The 12,917-nt window shown below is 36.7% G+C and overlaps 1 protein-coding gene across 5 annotated transcripts in view; it reads left to right on the top strand.

Annotated features, from left to right (window-relative positions):
* Positions 1-341: 341 nt before the first annotated feature.
* Positions 342-12,917, top strand: part of LOC122793381 (protein transport protein Sec24B-like) — a 2,932,722-nt gene continuing 2,920,146 nt past the window's right edge. For 2 of the 5 annotated variants that reach the window (XM_044061338.1, XM_044061337.1), the window contains exon 1: positions 440-637. In XM_044061338.1, the coding sequence (XP_043917273.1) occupies positions 550-637 (88 nt within the window). In that variant the 5' untranslated portion in view covers positions 440-549. The other 3 variants (XM_044061341.1, XM_044061339.1, XM_044061340.1) reach the window with 2 other exon arrangements.

Genomic DNA, 12,917 nt, shown 5'->3' with positions numbered 1-12,917 from the left:
TGACATTTTTTCTTTTTTTACAAGAAAATTTAATAGACGAACAGGTTTTGCATTGACATATAATTTGATGGTTAAGCACGAAACTAAAACATCTAGCATTATTGACTGTATTGATAACCAAAACATACGAAGGGGGAGGCAATGTGTGTGTGTGTGTGTGCGCGTATATAGACACATTTAAAATCTGGGGACTGTCCGGAGGTATGTTTCCAAGTGGTGCTTCAGTGTCAACAGGTGATAACTTCGTTCACATTGACAAAAACAGTTCCTCAAATGTTGGCTTCAACCCGCTGAAAGACATGAAGGTGCCGCTAGGCGCCGCTGTTACAGATACAAACAAACGAGGAGAGAGGTGGTCAATCATTTTTGTCTTCGTTTCCTGCTGTCACCTGAATTGCCAACACGAGAGTCATTCTGATATTGTAAGTACGATTCGCTAAGACTGTTGTATATAACACTTTGTTTGCTCCTCCCATCATTGTCCAACGTGAAGGAAGCTGAGAGACTGTGAGGGTATTACAAAGAAGTCAACTAGTAATTGTTACCGTAATGTCTGCTTCCCGGTTCGGTAGTAACGAGCTGAATGGTATGCCCGTACCGAAGGGAGGGGCTGCAGCTTCTCAACACAGCCAGAACGGTAAGGGGGAGGGCAGGGCCTGCGTGTTGGGTTCAGGGTGAGCCCATAAAGTATAGAAAGGCCCCAGTGGCTGAGCTAGTTTGTCAGATGTGCAGATCATGTGTTTTTTTTTAGTAATCACTCATGGGAGAAGAGAGGAGGGACAAGTGTTTTTATGCACTGTTACTCGGTATCTTCATCAGTAAGTATTAGGAAATCTATTGGGTTGTGATGGCAGTCCTGTCAGTATTTATTAAATTGTTCCGATCACAGTTTTCTCCAGTTAGTAGTCTACTTGCAGTTATCTTCATAATAAAGTTGTGTTTTTAAATATCCCGGGGTAAATCACGGGTTTGAGGTAGTTTTTGTTTTCTTATTGTGAGCATTAGATAATAACACTGTTTATACACACACACATATATTTGACAGTATAATGAATTAAACTAGCTGTATTACTTTGTTGTAGTTATTACACCCTTATCGTCATAGTTATAAATGTTTTGCCTGTTATACTTTTCGTTGTTGATGTTGCAGTTTATAACAACTGTAAACTCATTTATGTACCTAATCTTATCAAATTTAAGACATTACCAGGCAACCGTAAAATTATGTTACTTTAAAAGGCTTGTGGTATTTGAGGTAAAGATGCAGGTGTGAAATTGCTGGAGAGTTGGGTAGACCATGTGATTCAGTAAGCAGTATTTACTGTTACTCTACAAGTAACTGTCAGTTGCTCTTGCATTACTTTTTGAAGTGCGGTACAGCTATGTATGATGTGGTTTTATTTTAATAACATTTGTATACCGGGGACCAACAACCTCTCAGTGAAAATTTGTGATGTAGCTCTCAACCCTTGATCTACAGAACGTGGAACAAATGAGCAAAATATGGTACTCATTCAAACAGCTTAACTAAGAAACTCGCAGGATGGTTAAAATGTGTTACTTAGTACTTTTAAGTATTTTTAATTAATATGATTCAATATTATTTACCATGGATATCAGTTAAAATATTCTTAACTCTGAATGTGTGGCAGACCCTTTCAGTATGGAATAATGAAGAACATGGTCATTTTAAAACTCATAATGTGATTGGCGGTGCAGCTGAGCTGTTTGCAAACTGCCTTGTCTAGTCAAAGGTACAGGGTTTGAATCCTTCTACCTATATTTGCCTACATTGTGACTGAGCAAATCACTGTACAGTGCTCTTGAGTCTGTCCTGAAAAGGGGCATTTGTGTCCAGTGAGCTTACCCTTTCTAATACTGAATTAGAAACAGTAACCCATATCTCTTTCAGACATTCCTTGTAATCCGTACTACTCAAGTATCCTTTACTTAGAAGTTGTCTTCCAGTATACTGTAAACTACCCCCTTTTCACTTTTCTTACTAATTTACAAGTATGCTAATATTTTACTGGCTTACAATGCAGTAAATATTTTTATTCTACTGAGCCATGAACACAGATTTTCTGTTATCTTGTATTGTCCTATGATGTAATTATTTTTATAGGGTTATATTCACTTATATACATTGTTAGCTCTTTTTTTTTTTTTTTTTTTTTTTGCCTGGGTCATGAATGTAAAAGGTCTGTGGACCAACTCGCTTATCTGCTTAATAATCAAATTGAATCAAGTAAAAAAAAAAAAAATAATAATAAATTCTCATGTTGCTTTTGAGACTCTAATTTTCCTGCTAATGTTTTTGTCAGAATGCTTCCATCTGTATCCAAACGGAAAGGTAATATATGTAGTCTTCTAAAGTATAACAGAAAAAGTTAAATATTTTAGAAAAAATACAGAGGTTAACTAAATATGTAAAAGTTGAAGAAATAAGATATTAGGCACATAAGAGGCACACAGTCAAGTATGTATGTATGTATGTATGTATGTATGTAAATTAATTGAATTAACAGAAATGACCAGCTAGATAGGGCACATTTTCAGTGAAGGTCTCATAGAAAAAAGCTCTACAGACAAGTTGTTTAATAACAAATAACAGGCCGAAAATGTGCATTATAGAAAAAAATAATTACTGTAATAGCCTGTTGAACTTGTTAAATAATACAGATTTTAGAAGAAGGCTAACGGGAGCTGGAGAAGGTAATAAACAATACAGAAGTGGACAATGTAAGAAGTTATACATGTATAGCAAATTGTGATATGGCTGTAGGTAATTCATCAAGCTGTATTTAGTAATAGAGGCTTAAACAAAGTAGTACGTTAATGTGTGTGGCAGAGGCTAATGTAGTCGCTGATTAAGTCCTCTGTGTTTACAGCTGTAGTTGACGCTGCTGAGAAAATATATTTTTAAAGTTAGTAGGTGGGGGGGATGTTCTTGAATGGAACAGGTAGGCTGTTTCAGATTGAACCAGTGTAGTTTCTCTACGGGGCATATCCATACAAATTGCAGTTTCTATTTTGACAAAAAGGTTGACTTTGGTCATTGTTTGACAACGATGAGGCCATATCTCTTAGCAGATTGTGTGTGAAATAAGCCGTGAAAAAGTTTCTTGGGTGAATTCATTTCAGATGAGTTATAAAGAAGAAAAATACATTCCACATGAAGAGATCCCGTTTACAGACCTTAAATAGGTTACACTACAGAGAACAGCCTTGGCATGGATTGATTCTTTTATACTATACTTTGCTGTCTTTTTGTTTATGCCACTTGTTTAGTGTGCAATGCTTTGCAGCTGTTGAAAGTATGAAAAGCACCCTGAGAAGATAAACTGTTTACTCTGTGTGCTAATTTAATTCAAACAGTTTTTATAGTTTTGATTAAGTGTACAGGATTTAGAATACACTGGCCGTATAAAAAAATATTGGTTTTGAAGGGTTCGTATTGCAGTGAAAGTCAGTTATCTTGTTTTTGAAATATTGCAGCTGTAACCTGTTGAATGGTTGAAGTCTAGGTTTTGAACTGAAGGCTGATCATTTAGAGTTATTGTGACATGTTATCCTTTACTGTTATACAACAGTGGGTGTTTTTAATGTACTTGGTAAGCCTAGAGCTCAGTTGTGACAGAATAATTTGTATAATTCCTATAAAGATGTAATAGTTTGACTACAACGTTTCTTTTTGTCCCGTACATAAATTATGATATGCTCTTTTAGTATGTCAGAACAGTAAATTTTTTGTTGCAGTATATGTTGTGAGAGGGCGTGTGTGTTTTGAGTTATGCTTTTGTGTATTTGCTTTTTTTAACATAGTGCATCTTTTTGGGTCCACGGGCCTTTTTGAGGGGGTGGTTGGAAAGAAAAGCTCAAACTTCTCAAGCAGGGAAGGTATATGAGAGTAATAGAGCAATTAACAGTGCGCAGATGTATACCTAAATTAGTATTAAAACTTGGCATTGTGTTCAGACTAAGGTGTGGTGTTATTATTTAGGTATAGATTTGTGTGAATACATGTGGAAGCAAAAGCAATGTAACAGATTCATTGTCTAGATAAAAGCATGACTGGTATGTTGCCAACTGGACTGCATGAGGCAAACATGTTGCAAGTTTGATACCCTGAGCAAGAGGAGTAGTGAAGGAGGAGAATGACGACTGAAAATATGGTGAAAAACAAAGCATTAGCAGAGGGAAGGATGAGGTTCACGTAGGCCTTTCTGTTTTCATGGGTGCTATCTAAGAAGCTGATCTTGAATGGATCTGGACCGAAGGAGTTTAGCAAATTGTCAAATGTCTGGGTTTAGGTAACTGATAAATGCGTATGTTCGATTTCAAAAGATTGTTTTCACTTTTCACTTTTTGAATGGTTCTAGACTGAACCACTTTCTGGATCTTGACAAGTGGTTCTGACCCTTGGGGAGCAAACATGGAAAGCTTAGACAGTTGCATGCAGTCTTGGTAAGTGATCTGCAGCTCTTTTCTGTCCAGTCGTAATTGTGTAAGGATGCAACACTGTTATGTAAATACACTGAGTAAGATGAGGAATCTGTAGCCAGTTGTGTCTTGAACATGACTGATGGTTTAACTCTTAAAGGGATAAGCAGTGTTTGCTTGCTTGCTTGTTGCAGAGTTTGTTGCTTTTGATATTTCCACCTCCTTGTGGGCTGCATTAAGACCAGTGTCTGTAGTGAAGAAATGGGAAGACGGGGGCTCTGGTCACTCCTGGCATACAGTAAGTGTAGAGTGTAGTGTTTGACTGTTGCACAAATGATACAGAAGAGCAGGCTTGCAGTCAACTTTTGAAATTGTTTTGTATAGTAAGAACTGGTTCATTCAAATACATGTCTGTAATAGTCTGTGTTTAACCTCAAAATGTAATTTACTATAATCTATAAAAAGTCGTTTTGTTTATGTCCTGTTAGTAACGTTTCTGTGATTTTTAGTAGCATTTGGGCTTAAGTTGTTAAAGAACCATTGTGGCCAGAAACTGAAGTGTATATATGTACGTCAATGGTTGGTATGCTAATGCTGGCTTTACTTTATATTCCTAAATATTAACTTCTTTTTCCAAATAGTTCCCCATCTTGTTAGGGAACCAAATACCCTCAGTCCTGCCCTCACAAATATGGACTTTGACTTACACACCTTCATTAGTAACATCCTCTTTTAAATCAGACCATAAATCAGACCATAAACCTATGATCTTTTCCCTGTAAAGATGGTTGTATTTCTCCCTGAAAATGCCTCCTGTGTTATGCACTTCTTAGAAGTGAACCTTTTTCATTTGAAGCCATAAATAAATTCTGTTGTAATTCTCCTCAGGCAGAGCCCATTGCCGAAGTCTCTGCCTATTCATCTGACTTTTCTCCCACTAAAATAGTTGTATTGATAAGGTAACCCATATCCCCACAAAATAAAATAAGATGTGTAAAAGCAAACCCACGTGGTGGAATGCCCATGTAAATGTTATAAAACAAGAGAAGGAAATTTCTTGATGTTTATAAGTGGTCTTCCTACCTTCTGTAAGAGCACACTTGAGCAACCTAGTAAAGAGCCTAAGGGAGAAAAGGGGTGTGTAATTGTCAAATGGTCACTAAAACAAAATTTTGTAGCGCTCAACATTGTTTTGAGCTAGTGCACAATAATTTCGAGCTGGCAAATTTATTGCAAATTTTACTCCACACTCAGTTTTAGCTATTCATACCTTTCTGTTTAAGTTATTCTACAACTTTTCTCAGTCCTATGAAAATCTAAGAATACCATATTCATGGGCCTTGATACTATGTCACGTTCCCTGAATATCAGTACTAAATTTGACCTATCTGAATCCATATTTAACCTCTTTAATGCAAGTCTCTACAGTCTACACTAGTTATATTCCTGAAGCTTGGAAAATGGCCAGTGCAATGCTGTTATAGAACGATGGTGCAACCACAGATCCTGGTGACCCATTAGACTTAAGACTCTAATGTAAAACTGTGGAATGTATTATCTTGGAATTCATTAATGTGGTTGTAGAAGGTCTTTTACCCCTGGACCCTCATTAGTTCAGCTTTGTCAAACCAAGATACCTGCTTTTTTTAAATCTGTAATTTCTTTGAAAAAGTCAAGAATATATACAGCATATGTGGACCTGGTCAGGGCCTTTGACAGTATTCCCCATGCAGTCATTATTGACAGACTTGTGAATCTGAATGTTAACCCTTGTGTTGTGAGTTGGATTGCTAATTTAGTTGCTTGATAAGAACCCATGTGGTTACAGTCACAGGTGCCACTTCTGAAAGCAAAGTTTACAGGTGGTGTAATACTGGGCTCATTGTTGAGTTGTCTCTGTTTGGCCCACATTTCTTACAGACCAGGAAGGCTGGCCTTGAACGTATGCGCAGATCACTGTAATCTTCACTGACTCACAACTGCTCCTGCATGGGTTAGACCATGATAACAACTGGTACAAGGACAGTGGTTTCAAATTATACGTGAAAAAATGCATTATAGATCATTTTGGTATGCAAAACATTTTCACGTGCCATTTAGGTGATACAGCAGCATCTGATTGGAGTGTTTTAAGAGGTCTAGGCACTCTGATTCCTTCTCTCTTGACCATCCTGTTGCCACAGTAGTTTGAAAAATCCTTCTGTTTGGCTCCTTTTATTTCCAAAGATGTGTGCTTTAAAGTTCAAAGAAGTATGATTTACCTTTGTTCTTATCTTTTCAGACCAGTTATTGAATATAATGCCCTTTTGGCTTGTATTTCTTTAAATAAATCATTCAACTTGAAAGACAACCTGAGGTTTATAACTACAAGTTTAGTGGCCTCAAAAATGTTAGTTAAAACAGGCTTGTAGCAGTGTCTCTGTACTTGGTCACCTGTAGACTTCTCATTAGGGAATCTGCATGTAGTCCTTTTTTGAGCTATGAAAGATCTGATCCTCTTTGAACTGCTTCCTTCAGTGTGAACCTAGGTAATTGGAATGGGCAGTCCCAAATTCTTCCTGTTCTAGCTCCTCTCCATCTTATTGAGGCAGGAGGGAACTTTTGAATTTGGGCTATTGCCAGTGGATTAATTGCTTTGTACTAGTCTGTGAAGATATTTCTGTGTTTTATCAGTGCCTCTACTGTAGCGTAGTTAACTAATTTTTAATTTTTTCTTTCCGCGGATGCTGTGATGAGTAGGACCTAATGATGTGTTTATTTTTATTTTTTTCATTCTTTCTCCATAATGCACTTTGATTCCTTATCATTTCCTACTGTCTTTTAATTTACTTAGAATGGGCAGAATTTGGAATCACTGCTTAAATTGCTTCATCTCTAGATTTCTTGCCTGAAACTTTTAGGCAGGTCTGTTATATGGTTGTTTCACTAAACTTGCATCTGGTAGAAAGTTACGGGGTATCCGCTGTAGGACCTCCACATTCATGAACAGTTTTTATCTACTGCAGTAAGGCTCATTTAATGCAGATGTAAATCTGGTTATATCAAAACTGTAACAGATTGTTATTCTGTCATTCCTTTCCTTTTTTCCTTCATACAGTAACTTTATTTATTGCATACTAAAATTTATATATTCTCAAATGCACTTCCAGTCACTTCCTTATGTGCAATATCACCCAATCTTGCATCTGTGTATAGTGTACTTATCTTTTCATGTGTTAATCATCTAGTATTGGAGTTGTCCAGTGTATATAAATAGTGTACATGGTGTACAAGCATGTGTGTCAGCTACCTAGACTTTTTGTAATCTAGTTAATTTTTTTTAATACCTATCATGTCTTGTTTTTTCCTGTAAAAGAGCTGACACTCAAAATTTTGTGTAGGTAGCACTTGTTTCCTAAATGGCAAAGTTTCTTTGAATCCTGATTTATACCTCCTTGTAAGTCTTTCAGGAAACTTCAGGTTTGGAAAAGTCCAAAAAAAGGGCAGTATTAGTAACATTTCTTTCATCCGTGTTGCTTGCCATATTGTTTGTCATCTTCAAGGACATAATCTGTAACTTCAACGGACTGCACTTCAAAGCTTAGCTTGCTGTATTTGTTTCTTGTTAATTTTTGGAGCCACTGGGCAGTGGAGTGAATTAGGTTAATTTCCTGTTTTATTGGCCATTGTGTTTTTATTTATTTTGTTCTCTAACATATTCCTTTAGAAATTAACTGGACCAGATGGAAGTATTTCCTTTCTACAGTGGAAAAATGATGGGCCAGATCGATGATTGAATGAGAGTTGCCTGCTTAAGTTCTGAGGTCTCTTATGACATTATTTGTTAGAATAGTGCCACTTGTAAGGTGGGAGTAGCTTCTTTATTGATACTAAATGCATTTAGCTTTAGAACGTTTTCAGTTTGTTAGGTGTGTGAATATTCCACCCTTTGGTTGAGTGAATAACGATGCCCTATTTATAGTAATTGGCAAATTTGGTCAGTCACACTTGTCTTGGCTGTTTTGAGAATTTTGGTCATCAGTTGTTTAATGCAGGGGTTAGGTGGGTTCTACATGCTCCTCTTGAGGATGTTTGGTTAACTTCTAAGTAAGTTCATTTTGTTTGCTGGAAGTGAACCAGGTACTTTGAATTTTGAGTATATAAGAGACTGATCTGTTTAGTATTTAACATTGTAGTATTTTTTTTGGGCTGTACTGTTACTTGGAGAGTGTGTCTGTGATTCTTACAGTTCAGTTGGCATTACTGCTGAGGTAGAGTGGAACGCTGCTGAAGTGACTGCATATTGTAGTATTTAATACTACCATTATGCTAATGCGTGTCATTGAAGATGGTGGAGATTAAACAACCTAGGGTGGACCGTTGGGATATCCCAGTGGTAGATTTAAATGCAAAAGAGATGTAGTCTTTCCAGGCAGCATACTGGTTATCTGTCTTGCTCAACAATTCTAATATTTTACCACAGCTATATTTTATCTATATAGCAGCATATTGTGGTTAATGAACATCGGAACCCTTTTTAAGAAGTCTCAGAATAGTGCTGCAGTAACTTTGCCAGTTGCCACATTGTGTGTCTGTGTAGTTAATTTTGCCTAAGCTGTTTGCGTACTATGTCCTGTCAGAAACCAAATTTTTGTTTATTTTGACTTTTGTTGTTTTTGTTTCTTTGAATAATGCCATAGTTTTAGATCATTCCCAGAATTTGTATTAGGAAGATGGGTATGTAGTAACTGATGCCTCTTTAGGAAGCTGGAGGGGAGGGTTACCAATGAAAGGTGATCAGTGGCTTTTAAGTTTGTGTTTTACTGATATTTTTACTGTAATGGGTCTGAAAGTGAATTTTGAGCCAAAAGAATACAGAGTAGATTGTTGGAAGTTTATATTTTGAAAACTGTTTGAATATTTGTTTGCAGTATCAAGTGGTTGTGCAAGTGTTTGCTGTATCTAGATCTCTTGGCAAATTTACTTGGTTCACTGTTTCAGTTCCAAGATTGATTTGCCTTTTTTTCTTTTTTGAAGTTGAATTCTTAGATTATCTGTTTTTGATCTTGAAGTTCATTTGCTTCTTTGTGCATATGCTGTTTTCAAGTTGTGCATTATCATACTAATTTTTTCTGCCTGTGGTATTGAATTATTTTTAATTCTGATTGAACAATCGAGCAATTCAACAACCGCTTTGTCCCATTTTTGGGATGGGGTGACACATCAACAGTGACCGTCATCTAGAACCACTGTTCACACTGCTGGAGCAATGCCTGAATTAAATTGTTTAAACGAGTGACAGCATAGTCTACACATTGTCTGATGTTAAGAATGAATCTGCATGTATTTGAAACTTGAGTTAGGGTGGATTTGACACTCTAAATTGGCCCTAGGGGTGTGTGTGTGTGTGTGTGTGTGTGTGTGCCTTCTGTGGAAGGTTGGGCGCCGGGCTGGCAACTCGACACTGTAAAACTCCACTGCCAATCATGAGCGGACAGTTGATCCGCTGTGGCGACCCCTAACTGGGAAAAGCCGAAAGACTAAAAAGAAGTGTCCATTCACAGTAATTGTTTTGGTTCATTATGGGGGTGATTTTATTTTTTCCAGGTGGTGAACATGGGATTGTGGTTGCTAAGGTAGATTGGCATGCTGTACTAGATATGAAGTGAGTGCTTTCTGAGCATTTAAGTCTGTTCTAGGGTCTGTTATTGTCGGATGTATCTTTTAAGATGAGAGAACCCTAATGCCATAATGTTGAAAATGGGTTTTATATGATATTGAAGTCCTCTAGAACTAACCTTTCACTAGATCTTGTCAGGGTACCAATCATGCTGCTCAACCTGCAGACATTGAATATGGGAAGAAAAGCCCTTGAAAAAATAGGAACATCCAGCAAAAAATCTGGGCATCTAATTAGCATACAATTTGAATGCCAAATAAAACATGACTCTTACTGCATCCAGTAAGAATGTGGGATACTACTCAAAAACACGTTTAAATGAAGAGAGTAACAAGTGATGGGGAAATGTAAGCACAGTATCGAGAGATTGTTAAATCTGCAGACTTTTTAATAAACTTCGTCACAGAATTCTACCAAACAGAGTAATTTACTTTTTCTCCTAGAAAAGGGAGATATGTATGTTCTTTCAGTACTTGTGTATTATCACAACCACATTTTCACGGTTGCAAAATTCGCATACTAGAAAGGAAACGAGTGCAGGAAACACTACAAAGTGTTTTGGTAACTTGTTACTGCTAAGGAATACGTTTGGATTACCTTGACGCTGACAAATTACTGAACAGTTGCACTTCTTGTTTTGCGTGCATTACACACGCACATTTGAATTGGCATGGCTGCTGTCTTACTAATGAAAGGAATGTTTGCACTGTGAGGAATGAATCCTGAGAATAAAAAGACAGACATAGGAATCATGCTTTTGGTAAACTATTTATTTCTGACAAGTTGTGAACGTGATTGAAAATATCCCTTTCAATGTCAAAAGTTGCAGTAACTGTTTTTCTAAAGGGGAGGGTAGATTATGTGAACAGCTTATTCTGAGGTTGGTATGCAATCTCTCGAGCATGAATACACTTTATGAAATCCACACAGACCAAAGAGGCGTGCATTGTTTTTAAGAGTGTTAACCTGCGCAAGTAACAGGTATTTTATTCCTCCACACTCATGATGGGCGTGGCATTTTTTTCAAAGTCCTTTTAAGCCAGTGTTTATGAAAATGCCAGAGGTGCATGTGAGTCGTTAATTTTCTCTCTTGGGCATTAAGAAGTGTCAGAAGCAGCAGTTACAGTTGTGAGCGCTGTATTCATTGTCTGACGTCAGTAAAACACGCTACCCACTTTCTTATTCCTCTTCCAAGCCCATCACCAATATCCCAGAATACTTAAGTTTTGCTAACCCTTTTAAACTTAACAGAGGTTATTTGAGTGAAACGAGCAATTATCGCAACCGTGAAAATGTGGTTGCGATAATACGCAAGTACCGTTCTTTCATTAAATTATTGATGCTGCTAATTTGTTGGTCATGTAGTCTAGTTTTGTGGGTACTAGACAGTTTTATAAATTACATGTCATAAAGGGGCTTCAGAAAATTGTGTGAAGGAGTAAATCAGGACTGAAAATAGGAACTTCCCTCCATAGTAGTTGGGAGGTCTGGACTAATTTAGTGTGTCATAGTGAATTTTGTTGTATTACAGGGTGGTAGGTAGGCTCATCCTATGTGCGATTGTTTGTTTGTATTGGGTAATATATAATAATAGTACTAATTCAGTAGCGGGTAAGGTTGAATAGGGTAGTGGGACTGTTGAGAGTTATTTAACCTTTTGGTGTTTTCATGTAATTGATCATGCATTCTGGAGTTGATTTCTTTATCTGGAGCAATATGTTTTAACCAGGTTTTGGTGATTTCTAGAATACCGTATTTGTAGTGTAATATCAAAGGCTGGAATTTATTGATTTGCTTTTTGTTTTAAGGTGAATTTTTATTCATTTTGTGATTTTTGGTATTAAGTGCTTGTGTTATGTTTAGATGTGGGATTTAGTGTATTGGGTTTGGATAGGATTGGTGTCTGTCGAGCATAGATGCAATGAATTGTATGTTAGTATTTGTTTCATTGGTTGGATATGGTATAAATTTTGGTTGGCCTTTCAACAAGGGGAGGTATTGAATGGCTGACCTGTAGAAAATGCAGATATAGGGTGGGATTCATAGTTTTATATGAGCTGCATATCTTTTGAGGTTTGCTTTGTATGCAATAAATAGTAAGGTGAGATAGTCGAAAGTTGCGTGAAGATAGGTAGATGTATGTGTATGTTGATTTGGATACATTTTGTAGATTATGGATGTTATACTTGCAAAAATTACTTTATAATTCGGCTGTTAGGAGGGTGTAACATATGGCATGAATAACTAGGTCTGAAGAAGCACAAAACCAGTACAGTTCCTAATTCTCCACTGTGCAGTAACAACGTTTGTATGGTGCTTGAGAAGTGTTTCCATGTTAGTGTTGCTTTTATTTATAAAACTACTGAAAACTGCTAATGATTGCTATTGGTATTAATGGATATACTACTACTTGGCAGTGCTAAAGTAACTAACTGTGAAAAAGGCCTGCAGCATTTCTTATTGGCACATAAATCAGTGACACGTATATCTTCATATAGTAGGTGTAGACTATATTTGTGTGTGTGTGTGTGTGTGTGTGTGTGTGTGTGTGTGTGTGTGTGTATATATATATATATATATATATATATATATATATATATATATAATAAAGTGTGTGTATAAAACAGGAGTTGACTTTTACAGCTCTGATTTTAGAATGTACATCTGCAAGCAGAGAATTTTTCATCTAATTTTTGCAGCACATCAAAATAGTGTGGAGATGGCCTTTCAACTAGTACTAGAGAGCTTCCAAGATTGACATTAATTGCCTAATACTTTTGAATTTAGATAAGGGTATTGGAAGCCTTTGAGACAA

This window comes from Protopterus annectens, chromosome 2.part0 (genome assembly GCF_019279795.1).
Source record: "Protopterus annectens isolate FY-2018-M chromosome 2.part0, PAN1.0, whole genome shotgun sequence".
Lineage (NCBI taxonomy): Eukaryota > Metazoa > Chordata > Ceratodontiformes > Protopteridae > Protopterus > Protopterus annectens.
This window is presented reverse-complemented; position numbering and strand designations above follow the sequence as displayed.